Here is a 19,058-nt window from a genome sequence, read left to right as displayed (position 1 = left end):
ATATACACACACACACATACACTATATATAAAATCTATTTGACAATAATGCTTATTTTCCAACATAATAAACCATAGAGAACAGGAACTGATTCCCTGTGAAAACTATATTTTTATGCCTTTTCTATGTGCTTTATACTTTGACATCCTTTAACTCTTCATTCCTCAGCCTGTACACGGAGCATATAGCTCAATATTAGCCAATGAGAAAATAAACAGGGAATACTAACCTGGTATTCGACATAAAAATGGGTGACGACACCGCAGGTGTTTTATGAGGTTGTATGTGTTCCCTCCTTTGACTCCTATAACTTGGTGTCAGCGCCTGCACAGTGGAAGGCCATCGTCTATTGCTTAACCGTCTGTGCCTCGTTTAAAGTCAAAATAGTTCCAAATGCAACTTTTGGATTTTTTTTTTTTTTTAGCAAAGTTAGCGGTGCCACTGACGCCACCGCCGCGGCAGACTCGCCGCTCGGGCTCGGTGCTTCTGCCATGGTGAGTGTGTTGTCTCGTGTTTGTGACTGTAAGCCGTGCGCGCGTCTGGGCGAGACACAACTTTAGCTTGTTGTTTGTTTTGAAACAAATTTCTATCGAAGCGGAGCTGTCTTCATGGAGTTCGTTCTTGCCGGCAGAAACACACGAACAGCCAGCAAACAGCCAATCATTCAGCAGCTGTGTCGTTCGGTTGCAGTAGTTGCAATGTGGGTTTGTTGTTTTGTTTAGCATGCAGTGAAAAGCCGGGAAGAGAGTTGAGGCGGCTGTAGCAAAAACTGGCACCGGTAGTATAGTAATCCACGGTAGTACCGTCGTGTAGAATTTCTAGTATAGTAGAAACCGTTATGATTTGGCACCGCGGGGTACAGTGTGTATCGTGCAACTCTAACCGGATTGTAGTTCCTGAAACTCAACACCTATACGATTGTCTGGTATCTTTAACGGTATCAGAGTCATTCGGTATAGATGCCTGTTACGTACAGTACAAATGATATTAATATGAAGGCAAAGATTAGTGCCGGTCATGATAAACCTTAAAAAGCAGAGACAATTGCTTTGTGAGATTGAGGGAATGAAAAAGAATACACAGTCTTTGTCATTTATGTTAACATATCTCCAACTAGCGCTGTTACAGACTGAAATTTTTAGTCACAAATTCTGCGTTCTCCGTTTTTGTCTCGTTTGGATCCTTATTTATTTAGTTGTTCCTGTAAATTACCTTTGTTACATCCTATTATTTTCTACTTCATAAAAAATTAAGTAATACTGGTGAACAGACTCCAGTCTCTGGAGATCAAGTGCAGCACGTTTGGTTTCAAATCACACACCGTTAACTGTTTTCGATACAAACAAACCAAATGGATCAATGAAGTGAAACATTTTAGGGTAAAATTACAAATGTATAGAAATATGCTACCATAGATATGTATGTACTACATTTGCAATGTGTTGCATGGTGACATCTGAAGATTTTCCTGCTGTGTTCAAGAGTTACATTTTCAGTGACTTTTGTCAACTGGACAATTTCAGGAAAATGTCCAGACGTCCTTACATGTCTGAGAGCGATTTCAGTTTCTGTTTCCTTGTTTGGTGAGATGCACATTCAACAGAACTTTATGTCACTGTGAGACTTTAGTGTCTCATCCCTGTTCATCTTTCGTTTCTCTCAGCCCTTTTCACCCACTTCCCCTCACCTTAGTGCTCGGCTGAGCTTGTCGTAGTTCATCTGTGGTTTACACTTCCTGGCTCCCCACAAGCGCGCCACCTCATCCGGGTCCTTGATGACGAACTCGCCGTAGTCTCCCTGCCAGGCGATGACATCGTGGTACTCCTCTTTCCTCAGCAGCTCCAAGATGAAATGCCACAGCTGGATCTGCCTGGAGCCCGGGCTCGACTCGGGCTTGTAGGCCCAGTCTGGGAAGACAAACCCTAGGTGATGAGAGGGGAGCCGTGTTCAAATGGAGGCAAATTCAAATTCGGGGGGATTTAGCAAGACTATGAATCTGGTGGCTGCTTTTCCGTGTCTGTGTGGATCTGGGTTCACACACCTATTCTGGGGTCAAATTCAAGGACGTTTTAAGCACTTTCAATGTCAATTTTCAGGCTTTTTCAGCCCTAACAGTTGTGGGAAACTACATTTTTATAAGAACACAGTGTAGTGCATACTGAAAATGATGGTCCATGGTGTTTAAAATCACATTTAAGACATGGCGTTATGCTATGAGCAACGAAAAATGGTGTTTCATAATAGCAGAAAGATTCAAAAATGAGTCACAGAGCAACACTATTTTCATTTCCCCATCTAATATGTAAACTACTGAGACAGATAGCTATTCATTATGACAGAATTCAGTTTTATTTTTCAAGAATCTTCAGGCACTTCCTCCAAAATTCAAGCTCTTTTCAAAACTTGTATTTTGTGTGTTAAAATCCACATTTTCAGGAATTTCAAGCACCTGTAAAAAAAACAACAACCAAAAACCTGGTGGATACAACAGTGAAAATGTGTAAAAGAGTGTAGAGAAGCGGCAGCATATACCTTTTAAAGCTGCAGAACTTCAGATAAATCTTACATTTATATATGTATATTAAATCACATTTAGGTGAAAAGTGGATCTCATGGTTTCAAGAGAGCGTGATCACATTTTACAGACGTTCTTATGTAGATTTCTTCCAAATTCAGCTCCCACCACCCAGTCATATCAAACTACATTGGTATCAGCATCAAAGCTGTAAAATCAGCACTGTTTTAAGGTTTCAAGAGATTAAAAGACCTTGAGAGATATGAGCAGACAAAATATAAGCTATGGTTTTATAACTACTATCAGAACACGCACACACACTATTATCCAACAGTTTAAAGTATAGGCTTTGTGTTGTAAAGAAGTGGGTGGCAGTAAAAGACTCAACACCACTTCCACACAAGGCCGAGCTGAAAGGCTGAATAGCAAAGGCACCCAGTGCGTACATGCACGCACACGCACGCACACACACACACACACACACATCATTAGGACCAGATGTGCCTTGGCAATCAGGCTGAGAAAGCCGAGGATGGGAAGCATATGGGCACAATATAACAATGCTGAATTTTGTGTGTGTGTTTATGAAAACGCAGTATCCTAAACACCAGGGTTACAATCATTTTCCCACACTCCATAAAGCCCATTATGTCTACACGTACAGTGACAGTGAAGTGTTTACAATGATATCCTCAAGGCTGACCTATTATTAAGCTACATGACGATGTGGCCCGCTGACCCGTGTCTGATGGCACTGCATGAGACAGTAAGGCAGAATATGAAAGCCATCGCATCAGACTTAATGTGAAGGGAATTCTGAGAGGAATGTGCTCGGGGGCAGCTCGGTAACATCGCAGAGAAACCACATAAAAGAACATGAGAGCAGATGAAAAGCAGATAAGATGACATAAAAAACAACAAAAGAGTTGTAAAAGTGTTTGTTGGGGGGAAAACAGACGCCGCACCTGGCAACTAAAGTCAACTGTATCTGGATATGGTGCCCAGAGGGTGATTAAAGCAATTATGACTTTTCCATTTACACAGTATGCGCAGACACTGTGTGCTTACGTGGATTAGGCCAAGTACACACTGCTGCACCACTTCCACAGTCTACAACAGGCCTTCTTGTGACCTAGAGTCTCGACAATCATGAGTTAAAAAAAAAAGAAAACACACAATTGTACTTCTGTTCAGGTTTCCCCCGTCTTAATCAATGATTGGTTGGGGTGGCTGGAGTTGTAGCAGACTTTAATCACTTTTCCAGCAAGGAACTAATGTTTGACACTTTCACACTTTGCAGCTGCCAATCATGAGCCTATTAAGGGTGAATTGAAACAAGTTGAAACACTTGTCGTCAACCTCAAGGCATGGGCCGAGAACCTGTTTCAAGGTGTACCATAATATTATTAAGTCAAGGCATCAAAACCACTAAAACCTTCGCTCATAAATTGCCTAATCCGGGCTGGAAAGTGTGTCATGTGAACTTGGCTTTAGATTTATTTTGTTTTATTTTCGTTTGCTAATATCAGTCACAATACGTCGATATGTTGGATCAGCAAAGATGCATGTGTTTACAACTTGGCCACAAATCAGCTTGTGCTTTTTTAGCTGTTAACCAGATACAGATGAGACTTTAATAGCAGGTGTAAATGGAGTCAAAGTGAGTCATGGAAAAACTCACCAAAACTGAACAGTGAAACCAAAGTCCACCATCAGGTGTGCAGTTGCATCTGCAAATGTCACTAATACACAGCAGCAGCAGCAGCAGCAGCAGCAGCAGCAGCATTAGTTGTAGCAAACAATGGATTAAATGAGCAAAAGTCCGACCAAAACAATTGAGAAATTGTGCAAGAGGTGTATTTATAATTCATAGTTAACAGAGGGGAAGAAGCCACACACACGCACAGAAAAATCTGGAGTTTACACACTCAAGTTTCAGCAACAAGAGAAGTTTTCTTAATTTTAATGTACCCTGTGAAAAATGCCCATATTGCAACCACATGTTGCCACTAGCTACAAGCAAAACGCAGGCATGTTGCCTGTGTCACTTGACTACATAATTTGGAGTTGAGTAAGTGCAGTCTGCTTTACCCTTTATGGTTGATTTCTGAGCTTAGGGCTATAAGTTTATGTTGCAGAACAGACACAACTTTTACAAGTGTTCTGGTAAATTACAGTGTTCTTTAGGTCCATATGCTCCATATAACAAAGAAATCATTAAAAGTGAATCTCGATTTTAGGACAAAACAAGACATCCGAGAACATCATCATTTCCAGGTTCAATTAACATTTTTCAACATTTTACGGACCAAACAAGTACTCGATTAGTCGAGAAAATAAACTGATTATAAAAATAATCGTTAGTTGCAACCCTAATTCATAGGTAAACCTGAGTGGCATTCTCACATTTCATACTTCATATGAACACTGATATTTGCTGGCAAATGAGCATGCACGGTTGTTTCCACACTGCAATGTCTTTTGTTTGTATTTAAATAACTTCTGTGGCTATGCCAGTTTGTTAAAAAACAGACTTGACACAGAAAACTTGAAATATAAGGAGGTGATGATGTGCGACACCCACTCTCCAAATCTGCAAATATGGTGGCTTTGTTTCTGGAGGCGGCAAATAATATATATAAAAAAAATTTAACAAAAGGCGTCTTAAGGAGAATCAGAAAAACAGACCCTCTTGTGATGACTAATAAACCACATGCTGCGATCTGGTCTCCCGTGGTGCTTGGACACTGAGCCAAGACAGAGTGGCTGGCTGTGATAGTTGGTAATAGCCATTTGAAGGCAGATTACTAATGGGGGTACAAGCATATGATTCACACACATGACAATACGGCTCTTGTCATTGGGGACAGGTTAGGCGTTGTGACACAGACACAACACTGAGCTGTGTGTGATGAGTTCCACTGGTGATTACTGCAACTGAAAAACACTCGTGCGCACATACAGTACACTTCCACAGAGAGCATTAAAAATAAAGTGGGCGAACTAATATTGCTCTCACACACTAAGTAAACAGATGCACTGCAGGTTAGTGGGGAGAGGTAAGTGGGTTCATGCGTGGGCACACAGAACACACAGACCAAAGGACACAGGAATAGCAACCATGCCCACTGCATGTGTGTGTGTGTGTGTGTGTGCGTGTTGCAGATGTCCCTGCTGACTCATATCTTGTTCATTTGTCGCTCGGCTTTTACAGATTCCGCCTTTCTACCCTCACAACACCGCTGCCATCCCTCTCTCTCTCTCTCTCCTTCTTTCTTGCCTTCTTTTCCATTTCACTCTGTCCCTCCCTCGCTTAGCCTCTCCTATGACACATGGTCGCCTAGCAACAAAAGCTTGGAGCTCTAAAAATAAACGAACGAGTCACGACAAACAAGACGAAATATGATTCAATTACAGAAACTTGGCAAAAGAGTTTAGAGTTTAGGTGCAGATCCAGGGACCTGCAAAGCGAGGGTGTGATCTGTCTGACCAGCAGAGACCTTTCACTGCAGCATCGGCCCTCGCTGTCACACTGTGCTAACAACGGAAACACAAAGATCCTGAAAGCACTTAAAGCCCAGAGTTTGTACTTCTATCGCCATGATCAACAGTAAAATCAACTACATTTAGTTCCTGAGGCCACATGAAGCTCATTCATTCACATCCATCACATCTTACTTCTTAAAAATGAATGAGAAACAGCACTGAGATAGCAGGAGTGGGAAAAACAGTGAGTCAGAGAGCACAGCTGAGCCTCTGGCATTCTGACAGATGCTCAAATGAGCGTCCACTCAGATGTGCATCTGTTGCAGCTGGTGGTGTTTGTATTGTGAGTAAAAACAGATTAACAGGCAGCGGGCTGACGTGGACAGATGACAGAAGATGAGCAGGACAACTAAAGAAAGAAAAGCTCAAATTGTGTTGTCCCACACAAACTACAGCATCACCACCAAGGCTGAATATTTTTTTTAATGGAAATTTCAGCATTATATCTTTGTTGTAGATTGGATATAGAAGGATGAAAACTTAAATAATTTGCTTCCAATACATTACCTTAAATGTTCTAAGTTGGCACAGAAAACGGAACAATTTGTGATTTCAATTTATAAATGGGTATTGTTCGGCCCCAACAATCACTAGCATAAATTGGGCAGTCTGAGCGTTTACATGCAATTCTAGCTCACATGGCAACAATCACACCAACTAAAGCCATTTATTCTGAGTATGGTAAGATCCTTTTTTTGATAAGTTTCCTGTTTTTTTATGTCTAAATCTACATGTCCTGTTGTATCTGCTGCTACAACCTTCTGTTCATAAATCTCCTTTAGTTTCTACTAAAAGTTTGAAATGTTATCGATACACAAATGGAGATATTTTACATAATGCACAAGGCATGACTTGTTATCTCACACTTAGCTAAAGAGAAGATTGGTTATCTAATGTGTTTTTATTTATTTGAGTTGCACAGACGCAACTTGTGAGGGAAAACTGGTCGAACTTTACGTTGAACAGATTATAGTGTATTTCCCTGACCTGGCTCATTATCGGCAGCCAGTTTAATGTTGGGTGCAGGTTTATATTGAGTTTTGTGCTGCCACTTCTAAAATAAAGTCTAAGGCACTGAAGGTAACAAGAGGTCTGTATGAAAACGAACCCAAAGGCCTTAATACTATCTGGAAAGCTCTGCTCCAGACAGGAAGAATTTCTGATTGTTAAGCTGAGGTGAAACACGCCATTTCAGGCCTCACTGAATTCTATATATAGCCAAGCACAGAGCAGAAAAACTAATTTACTATTGGTCTGAAGTCACAAGCCACCTGCGTTCTTCTTTCCAAGAGAAACACAGGATCAGCACAGCAGCAATCAGCGGCTGAGTGGTTTTCACTCGCAGCTCTGCTTTTCTTAGGGATTCTGACGTCACCACTGTTGGAATACTGCTCATAATAACCGATAGCAATCATTGGGGTATTGTCCAGAAGGCATGCAGCCGCGGAGACTAAACAACAAACGACCACCTCTTGTAGGTTTCTCTTGCTCACCACGGACAAGTTTCTTTAACATGTTGTTCCATCTATCCATCTATCCCTCAGTTTATTTTTCCCTCCCTTCCTCCTATTCTTTGGTGAATCTATATTTAGCCGCTGCAAAGGTCGACCCGTGTCTGTCTGCAGTGTAATGATTCGAGGCCACGGACATCGACACAGAGAGGTAAGAGGCCGGGCTAAACGACCGGGGCCTGGCTGGCTACTGAAATCTGGACGGGGTTTTATCAGGGAAAGGATCAGGACAACACAGAAAGGCAGGAAATAAATGGGTACAGTGCAGGAAACGGGGAATCTCCGTTGGGCGTAAACGGTGCTGGCATGTGCAGAAAGTTAGATTATGGAGAAAAACACAAATAAAAAACAAATGAATAAATCTAGGAAGGTTTCTGCCTGACACTTGGTCAAATCGGTGGATCAGATATTGGAGAACACAAAATAATCCCATAAAAATCCAAATAATTTTCACATAATTGCCTCACTAAGCCAAATGTATTATTGCAAACTACTTCTTATATGTAACTTTAAAATCTTGAAAGAAATTTAAAGTTAGAATGTAAAAACAACCGTATCAGACTCAAAAGTGAATCATTTTGGGTTTTTTTTTATTTGCAGCCCTTCTTGTGTCCTCTCTTTTCACAGCAAAACATAATTTGTAATTTTTCCTAGAAGCCATTCAAAATGGATCCATGATGTTATCATTGTGGATTTAAAAAAAAGTGGTATATCGAGTTACTAGTTCATTCCAACATGTAAATGAAAACATGGACTTTAAATTTAGTTATTTAGTGTATTCACTGGCTCAGCCAACACAGGAAATCAAAGCGAGAAAATGGAACATTTAAATAACCATCATCATGCCAGATTAAATTTTATTGTCTTTTGATATTCACTCAGACCACTTTGACAATTTCCATCTCTGCCATGCTGTATAAACTACCCTGTCTAAAATGCGAGGATCACAACAGACAATATATCACAGCTTTACTGAGGAGCCCTGGGCCTCAAACTGCTATTTAAAATCCCTCTGCTCCTCATTGAGGTGATCTCATAATTACCCTTAAAAGATGGAGTTAAGATTCAAGGAGCCAGGGGCCTAAATCCAGGGAGGAGTCAGACATGGGATGAAGAGTAAATCAGGTGGAACGGTACAGCGTGAGGAGGAGGAAGAGAAAGGGCAGTAGGAGAAAAAGAAACACAGTCCAGCAGAGATCAAAGAGAGAGTGGGACGGCTGTACGCAGGTGCATGGCAGAAACCTTCACCTCTCTGTTCTCACATGATCCTTCCATTACATAAGGCTTACACAGAGAGAAAGAGAGACAGACACAAAGATGGGCTGCGAAAGGAAGGAAGGGAAACAAGGTCAGAGTCAGGAAGTAAGGAGAAATAAAGACAGACATTCTGACAGAAATAAGTTGCTAAAAATAACAAAAATATTCTTACACTGGGGTGAAGATACTAAGTCTGTGTGTAGATTGAATGATGTGTTTCCATGATCAACCAGAGGAAAAGTCAAAAAGACCTTGGCAAAGAGGTGGAGGCTAAAGGGACAGAGAAAGCTTGATGGAAACAAAAAGAGAATACGGGAATCGAGAGATGAGCGAAAGTCGGTGCTTTCAAAGAAGGAAGTGGGACGTGAGAAAACAGAAGAGAAACTCACCGTATTACCAACAACAGATAAATACAACAGGAAGAAAGTGGATGAATATTAATTTTCATGATTATTTTTAAACAGTAGCTAACCTGATAAGATCTACACCTGTTTAAGTCAACAATATCTTAAGAGTGGGCCCCTATCTATCGAGTATTTTCATAATCCATTGATCTGCCGATTACGTTCTCGGTTATTCAATTATTATTATTCAATGGACTCGTTTGGTCCATAAAATGTCAGAAAGTTTGTTTAAAAAAATGGTGTTCCCCAAACCTGGTTCTCAAATGTCTTGTTTTGTCCACAAACTGAAAAGATTCAGGTTTGATTCAGTCATTTTTTGTCATATGGAGCAAAGAAACCACAAAACACTCACATTTAAGAAGCTGAAAAATCAGAGCACTAGTTGTAATTATTTAGCTGTTTTTTTTTTAAATTTAGTAATCTAATAATAATAATCAATGAATGAATCATTACAGCCCTACTTAAGAGTATGTTTGCCAGTTTATCCAGCCATTAGTTGGTCTTTCTATCCGTAAACGAATAATTCTCCTGCATCAATGTATGTACATTTAGGGACTTGCACAGTGAAGTCAGTGCTGAGTTTATGCTACTACCAAATACAACCATAAATATATAAACATTTTACCATCCCTTTATTGTTAAATCACCACACTGGTTCTCCTGGGGATGATGAGGTTGTTCTCTCGATGTTCAGAAATACATCTTCACTATAGCATGCGCTGTGAATGATGAATATCATAGACTCCAAACAAAGTCTCACCAATTTGTAACACACAGTAGAAAGTACAAGGTTTAACTGCCACTTTGCAATGTAAAGCATTTGACTGTTAAAAAAAACAAAACAAAACAAAAAAAACTATCCATGCTACAACTGAAACAGTAGAGTTGTACTAATATGTAACACGGCGACTGACTAAACCTCGCCAGACAGAAACCTGTCGCGTCCTGGAGAACACCGCAGCACCTTGGAGGCAGCCAAGGCTGTGATTAAGCCAACCCCAGCTTGGCATGTGTGTGTCTCTGTCTGTGGCTCTGCGAATACATGAGTGTGTGTGTTTAACAGCCGGTTATTACTGCAAGATAGGAGGTTAACGTTCATGTTGCTTTCAGCAAGCCTTCTGGGTAACACAGCCGCTTTGTGTGTAAAAAAAAAAAAAATCACGTTAGGCTGTGGAAATTTGCCTGGAGCATTTAATGGACGCACCTTTCAGGGAGACATTAATATGTAATTGAGGTGCTTTAATGGGAAGTTAAAAGAAACTGAGGAGAGGAAAGAAGGCAATCCTCATAGGAAAAGATTATGACGACTGTGTTAATGAGAAACAAAATCCTAAACAATCACATCATCGTCTCAGAGCAAATGTTTATCTCTTAATCTGCAGCCAAGGTTGAAGACTTATCTTCAGACCTTCAGTATATTCCCAGAGACAAATAAGACGTACGCATGTACCCGTGCTCTGAAACCCGTCTGAGCACGCTTTCCTTCCAGAAAATGAAAACCCTCTAAACCCTTCAGCTATAATGAGCTCCTGGCTACCTGACTGCATCACTAGAGATTCGCAAGCCGACTTCCTCATAGTTGGGGCTGGAATTAGTTTGAAAGACATTGTTGTGAATGTGTGTGCGCACACGACTGTTGTTGTGTGAATAAGAGTGAGTGAGTAAGAGACTGACAGAACTGAAGGCAGGGAAGAGGGTGAGATATGTCTCCAAGCAGAGCTGCAGTGAGGCAGAACAGATTTGGGTTATCTGTTGTGCAGACACACATGCTACTTGTGCATGATATGGACAAAGAGTCTGCAGGCTGTGAGCCTGCAGAGTGAAGTCAAGCAGTGTTGAGCCCGAGAAACTGACCAGCTCCACGGTCAGGCATTCCCTGTGCTAATTAATAGCATCAAAGTGGGAAGCCAGCTGGAAGAATGAACAATAAGACCACCCTTTAACGGGAGGACATGGAAGAGGAAGAACCATTTCTCCTGAAGTGAAATGTGTCTGGGTAAGAGGGAAACAACCATGGGGGAAAAACGATCAAATAAGAAATGTCTTCACAACAGATGAATTAAAGAGGTAGTCATGTAAAGTGTGGTTGTATGATGTAATGACACCATTTTTACGTGACTCGTTATTTCTTCAAAATCTCCGTGTCATTTTTCTGGTGGGCCAAGAGGGCATTCAAAATGGATACTAGGCTAAGCGGCACAAGGAGCGGCCTCTACTGGACAGTTGGATTCGCTACTAGCTCAATCGTTAGCACTCAAATGGGTTTTTATGGTTTGAATATGAACTTTCGTTAAATTTGAAAGAATACGCGAATTTCAGATTTCAGATTATGCTTACTTTGACACGCATGCCCCCAGTGACACAAACTCATTGAATGAGGCAGGAGTAGAGGAGAAGCTGTCCTATTAGTCCAAAACACAAATTCTCCTCTATAGACCTTTGTGCAAATTGTTTGTTTCTAGTCAGAAAAGGCTGTATAAAGACAGTACCGATTGTGTGTCAGTGCCCCAACACAACCACACTTCACCTTTACTATCCCTTGAACATCCTTTATAACATTTCATATTATATTAAGGATTACGCTTATGTGCTTGTGCTATTGCACCACTGATGAATCCAGACTGCTTTCCAGCAGCCATTTTAACACATTTTTTTTTTACTGGGAAAGCACAGATGTTCCAGATCACATTAACGACAGCCCTGTCTGGTTCATGTAAGTCAGGATTGTGTGACAGAAAACCAGCCAGAAACTGAGGAAGCTAAATGGAACTCAGCCATCATTAACATAATCATATGATTATTTACACCTGCAGAGTCTCCTGTCAAAATGGCTGCCGTGCAAAGGCCCTATTACCGGACAATAACCACTAATACATAGAACCCCCCCAAAAAAGTTCTCATTAACTTGACATTGTGGAACTGCTGAGTGGTCGTGTTGACAGCAGGAGAAAGATGATAAATATCAGCGTTTAGATCTGGCTTCTGTGTTGTGGTCTGGCCTCCAGACAACACTACTTTCATCCCCCACAACACACATGCACACACAACCATCTTTCTCTTCCCATCCGGACACTCGTCAACTTAAAACTTTCCTAAATTTAACCAGAAATAAAAATAAACCATGCCCATGTGTCCTCACAACCAGAACTAAAATGTACAGATAGAAAGACAATGAAAATCTGGCAACTTGAGCTGTTGGACTGCACTATGTGAACAGCGGCGTCCACGTGCACACGCACACGGCTACATACATAAATACACACATGCACGTGTCACCACAGCCCAGAATAGGAGCGCGGCTCCAACTGCAGGAAGCTGGAAGAGTGACTCATGCTCGTATTCCTTGCCAATCAAATTTCATCTCCTCTTTTTTAACCCCCACCTCCCCTCCTCCTTTCCCATAACTTTGCTTTCCTTCTCAGCATCTTTCCACACAGACAAAGAGGCTCCACTCTTGATTCCGACTCATAGGACAACCAGTTTGACAATGCTAGAGGTTTAAGTTCAGTGATGTGGCTGATAATGACAAAAAAAAAGTCATAAAACACCAGGAGCAGCAGAACCACAGTATTTACAGCCAGAGGGTGTGAAGAGCAAAAAAACAAAAAGCAACTAACTTTAACAGGGGAAAAGTCAGTGTGTTAGTTCACAAAAATCAATGCTTAAGGAACTAAACTAAAGCTGCAATGTTCAGTTAATCAACTGAAAATGAATGATTTCACAGTATTTTTCGAAACTATTCTTTGCTTTGTCACAAAATACAATGATTATCTTTGGATTTTGGACTGGTGAAGACATGACGTTAGGTCCTGGGAAACATCCCAAGGCATTTTTTTCACTTTACAGACAAAACTGTCAACTGAATAACAAGGAAAACTATTTGCAGATCGAGTGATAATGAAAATAAACTTCAGTTCCAGCAACATGAGGAATAACTGTTAGTTCTTTTGGTGGGTGATGTACTCTGCTACAGTCAAAATAATGGGTCATTCAAAGTGCTACAGCCGTCTCTGATACCTCAACCTGTTCTCTCACCGCCTGTGAGATTTATTGACGAAAAGCTAGGGATTGTTGAATAAATGCAATGATAAATCCCACCCAGTGTCTATCAGCTCCACTGTCAAAGTGCCACCCCCAAAATAGTGGAAGCCTTTTGACTATAGTGGAACTGTGGATTTTGGCTACGTTTCCTGCCATTTTTCCATGGCTCGCTTGGAAATTTTTGGCTTCAGTGGTGTACACCATTTGTTCATGGCTTGTTCTGAGGACTCCAGTCACATGGAGCATGAATAATAGGTTATTTTCCATTATAGATTAATCTGCTGATTCTTTTCTTGATTAATCAATTAGTTGGTTGGTCGAGAAAATGTTTTCCAACCCTTGAAATTGTGTTCTCAAATGTATTATTTTGTCCACAAACCAAAATGATCCAGTTATAATGGTGTCTTTGTTCTATACAGAGTAAAGAAACCAGAAAATATTCACATTTAATAAGCTGAAAAATCACAGAACTTGTTTTAATTGCTAAAGAAACACTCAAACCGATTAATCAATTATCAAAATAGGTGGTGATTAACTAACCTTGGGGGTCCAATAAACGTGTGCTATTACAAGCTGAAATCTTGGTTCTGAGCTGCCAGTCTTATATAATATTGTTGTTGTACCACTCTTCACTCATTCATGTTCAATCACAGTGACAGTATTTCGGTGTGGGTGAGGGTGTCCATGAAATTCTTCAAACATAGAACAGCCAGCGAGGGACTTTCTACATGTGTGATGTCTGGGTGCGTTAGTCAGCCTTTCCTCATTGGCAGAGCCACCGCAGTCTTAATTCCTCAGTCTATTGCATTAAAGCTGGATCATTCAGTCTCTAGACTGAGTGGCTCGCTCACTGTGTAAAAACATTAAAGACGGAGGCATGACGGCGTCACCGCAGGGAGATGGCAGCCCAAATGAGCAAGCCATGCTCGCTAGCTGCAGAAAATTAAAAGCGTGTGTCTTTCTCTGTGTGTGTGTGTGTGTTAATGCAAGACAGACATCACCCATTTTCATGGCATGTGGGGGGTCCAGACCCCCTAATACAGAGTGCATGCAGGGAGTGGGCGAGATTAGCGAGTGTCTGACGGAGTGACTGACTTTCGCATTTCAATAAAACAAAGAAACGACTCATTCGTCACTGCCACCGGCCCTCGGGGTTTCAAACAGCCAACAGGGAGAGCAAATGGCTCACATGTCTCCAGAATGAAAAAGGAAAGGAACTTTGAACTTAATAAACTCAATGTGTGAGACAACGTGTGACACTATTGTTAAAATTGTTGCATTCAACTTACTCACCAAGTCATCTAATTATGTGCAAACCTTTTGAGATAGTCCACCTCCTTCTGAGAAAACCAGCTTTAACAAAGTTATGACGTTTGAGGTTTACAGGTCATGCACAAAGGACTGACAGGCTGGACTATGTGGCAGACTAATGATGCTGACCTGATCAAATGGAGCCATTCTTATCACTTATAGAATTTATGGCCTACCTTTGAAGCAGCAAACAAGACAAGCCCCATATCAGCTCTCAGCTTTTAAGCCATTCTCAGTGGCAGAACTGCACATATGAACTGGTTTGAACAGAGGTGTCAGGTGACTGGTTTTCAATCACCTGACACTTTAGAACAAATGTAAATCAGTGCAAAAAACTACATTCAAAAGAGACATGGGTGCACCAATTTATTAAGTCTTAAAAAAACACACACCAGATTTTCAGAGCATCCACCATTTTCAGGATAAAAGTAAATAGTATAACATATAGAAACATACACTAGGTTTCAGATTAATAATCAATGACTGATTTCAGCTTCACAAGTGTGATTGTGTTCTGGTTTCTTTGCAAAACAAATCGTTTGAGGACAGCGTCATTTGGAGTTTGTTTATGTTGTTTGAGAATGTTTTCTAGGGGCCAAACAATTAAATGATGTAACAGAGTAATCAAAAACAATACAATCATTGTAATTCAACAACACTAATTGACACATTTATGTAATTAGTGTGATAACTTATACTAAGGTAGCGTGTCTCAGTATAATGGAGTTTAAAAAAAAGTGTTTACGAGGAGAAGCTCAATTACAACATAAATCTAAATTAACATTGAAATTTGTCAGGTTTGGTCTGTCAAAATGGTGGATTTAGGCCAAAGTTGAAAGACATTGCAGAGCCTTGCTCATCACAACTGGCTTTATCTGGTTGCTAAAGTCACGTGTACTGAATTGTTGGAAGAGGAATATGCCGTCATACGGCCTTAACCTATAAAAGTGCCAGCGTCTCTAAGCCCTTTGTCTTGTGTGTTGTCTTGCTTATCGACACACCCGGCTTCGATGTGTCTACAGGTGAGATAACTGCTGCCACCTGTCAGGTGTGTGTGTGTGTGTGTGTGTGTGTGTGTGTGTGCACGCACTTGAGCTAGAGAGAGGGAGACACTCTGTGAGTGTACATATTTGTTATGGTGACAAAAAGTTTGGTAGGACCTTCCTGTGTGTTTGAATGTGGGTGTGTGAGAGGGTGAAGGTGTGTGTTATGAAAGAGAGAGGGTGTGGGAAAGTGAGAGTGTGTGTGAGCATTCATGTGGTTTGGGGTGTGAACATTTTTTTTTTTGCGCAATAAGCTTTTAGTTAAAACAAACTTCCTACTATATAGGTTTAAAAAATGGAGGGATGCACACAGACACATCAATCATACACACAGATAACTGTGGATTCCCAGAGCAAGTGGTGACAGCCATTAGCAGCAGAAAACCAAACTGAAGCAAAATCTGCTGAATCCTTAACTCTTGGGCATGACAGTGACTGCAAAAAAAAAAACCTTCCCCAGATTTCCTGTATTTTTACAATAAAGTACAAGAAAATAAAACTACAGCAGTGCTGGCACGAAACTTAAAATGAGCAAGCAGCATGATTGTCAGATTGGATCGAGGCTGTAACAAGGCACAGTCTTTAATCCACGGGCCACAGTGCTGCTTAAACAAGATTAAACTTTAACAAGGTTATATCACGGCAGCAGGGAAAAAAAACTAAAAAGAAGCACGGAAGGTGTGTAAAACAGGCCAGGCAATTTAAATAAACTACATTTTTTATTATATCTACATAGATACTGCTCAATGGTAACAACTGTTAAACTGTGTTCCTGTTATAACTGCTTAAATGGTTCCCAACCAATATTTCCATCAGTTGTTTGAAAGTCCTGAGAATTGTTGAGCGACGTTTCCAAAATATCAGATGCACTAAAACTCCATGGGAGGAAACTGTCAATTTGACTGTATATTTAAGAAAACAGGCCTTTAAGAGAGTGCTGAGAGTCACACCAGATGCTTGTTGTATTTGTATTTAATTACTCTGGACACAAGGACAAAATTCCGATGAAATATGGAACCTGTCAGTTTTCAAAATGACATTTAGGGAATTCTGTTACAGCAAAAAGGATATCAATGATGTATAAAGTCAACAAAAAGTTGTTTTCCAGTAGAACCCTGTGGTACAACGTGGCACACGGTCGCTGCAGTGACCGCAAAACTCTGGCGCTAGAGCCAATGGACAGCCACCTCAATCACACCTGACTTTACAACCATTGGGACCATGTCAGTCGTTACTACCAAACACCTGGTAAGTGCCAGACAGAACACTGAGATGCTTGTTTTGAATGTCTATCTGGATTAACAAGCTGCATATTTGGCATCAATGTTGCTCTTAGCTCGACTTTCCACTGCTTTTTCATAGATGTTTAGGTGGCGGCACACAAACAAGGTGAGGTTTGAAGGCATTCATATTTATTCACCTACCGTGGTTTAAATTTATGCGATTATGAACAAAGAATTTGTTTCTGAAAGCTGGACATATCAGATTTTCAAACCGAGCAGTGCTTGGGTAAAAATGCAGGTGTAAAGCCAACAAGTGTACTGGGCAGGAAAAGTCTGGGTTGGATCAGCCACGTCCAAACAACCACAAAAACCAACTCTCTGGAACCTGTTGGCAGGGTTTCTCTAAGTGACTCCTGAGGTGGCCCCTTTTGAGGAAAATGTGCCCGATTTATTTTTCCTCATTTTACAATGGGGGTTTCTAAAAGAAGACTTTCCACTGGGGTTGCAAAGCAATGCCAATGAATGCCACTGTTAATTTCAGTGTCAATGCTCCCATTCCTTCAAGAAAATGATGTTACCACCAAATGCAGCTCTCTTAAACTGCCAGAACATAACCTGGCAGCCCACCTCTAATCACTCCTTTAGCTACAGCAGACACATGGCATTTGGTGGATATTTTATGCTCCGACAGCAACTTAGTTGCAGCTACTTTAGCCATGGCACTGTGGGCAGTATGAACAGTCATACAAGACCACACCTCATCTGTCCTCCAAGTCTTTTTGCAGTGAGTAGAAGTCGGACCCTGATAGTCGGTCGAGCTTTACAAAGCAACAAGGCCGTCCACCCTCCACCTTGCTCTTCTTCTCCACGCACCACGGATGATAGACATAACACAGCAAGACACTCGGCACCACATTCAGTCTGAGTGACTCCAGTCAAAACAGCCGCAGACAAAGCACTAACCTGCCTCAACACCTTCAATGCTCCCTCGGCCTTGATCTGATTGAAAAACTTGCAAATACAATTTCAAAAGGAAAATGTTATTTAAGAAACGTCAGCATTTTGTGGTGAACAGAGTTTTTAGAAGCTTCTGATATGGGCATGTTGTCATGTGCTTTGTAATACGTTAAATCTGCTGTACATAGGTATCTGAAGTAGTATTAAAAGGTCATATAAACTATTTTATAAGGGCAATGTTGATATCAGTATGCTGTTAATATTTTATATAGTGGTGCTGACTCAAATTAGTGGTGAATTTCCAAAAATATCTGGTCTTTGTATGATCTAGGGCTTAATGTGAGTGAGATTCTTGAGTGCGTGGTCTGCAGCTGTAAATACTGCATCACGTCAGGTGTTTCACAGATATCTGTCCTGCTGCAGAAGCCTTCCTTATCTGCTCAGTGAAGCAAGCTGTTGGTTCCACTTGACCTGCTTCGTTCTTTCATCTGCCCTGCTGGAGGTCGACTGTCACGGTGCCAACACAGACTCACTCACTCATAAATACTCAGATAGGAAGGGAACGCGTCTGCCGACAAAGACATTTTAAATACCGATGAAATTCTTAGGACAAAAAAGAGAGAAACACAATACTGTCAGTACTTTACAAATAAAAGTGAAATGATAAAGAAGCAGCCTACACTCAGTCCATTCCACGACCATTTTTTCTACATTATGACAGCCCCAAAACTGAATTCTTCATTACATCAAAATTTGCCATTTTACAAGAAAAATATAGCCTTTACCACATAAACAGCTGTTGGTGGTTCAGCTCTCTAAAATATGAACATAAATGTCAGATTTTGACAACAGCCTCTCTAACCAGAAGGAGATTCTTCATTCTAAACTCGGCACTACACAGATGTTCAACCACCACGCAAAAAGAAATTCACAGAAGAGGCAGAGACCCAGGCAGAAGCAGAGAGGCCCTCGATCAGTGGACGAAAAAACAGTGCTATTAGGACTCATCCACAAGGAAACTTAAATTTCCCAACACAACCTTTTCTCCAAAGTAGCGTATTAGTTGTATACACACAAAATGCAAGGGTGGTGTTTTAAGATCAAGGCAAAATGCCAGTTCCATGTGGAGAAGAAGCTCATACGACGAAAAAACTTGTTTTCATGTGTACGTCCACATAGCATGGGCTGCAACTAAATTAGACCGAGAGTAAAAAAAATTCTGGGAATATTGGGCCAAAACATCATATCTT

General features: G+C 40.9%; 1 protein-coding gene across 2 annotated transcripts in view; it reads right to left on the bottom strand.

The window, feature by feature from the left end:
- erf (Ets2 repressor factor) overlaps positions 1-19,058 on the bottom strand; it is a 41,451-nt gene that overhangs the window by 15,478 nt on the left and 6,915 nt on the right. The window contains exon 2 of one of the 2 annotated variants that reach the window (XM_058618829.1): positions 1,688-1,922. In XM_058618829.1, the coding sequence (XP_058474812.1) occupies positions 1,688-1,922 (235 nt within the window). The remainder of the gene's footprint in view (positions 1-1,687; positions 1,923-19,058) is intronic. The other variant, XM_058618830.1, reaches the window with a different exon arrangement.

This window comes from Solea solea, chromosome 20 (genome assembly GCF_958295425.1).
Source record: "Solea solea chromosome 20, fSolSol10.1, whole genome shotgun sequence".
Taxonomy (NCBI): Eukaryota; Metazoa; Chordata; class Actinopteri; order Pleuronectiformes; family Soleidae; genus Solea; species Solea solea.
This window is presented reverse-complemented; position numbering and strand designations above follow the sequence as displayed.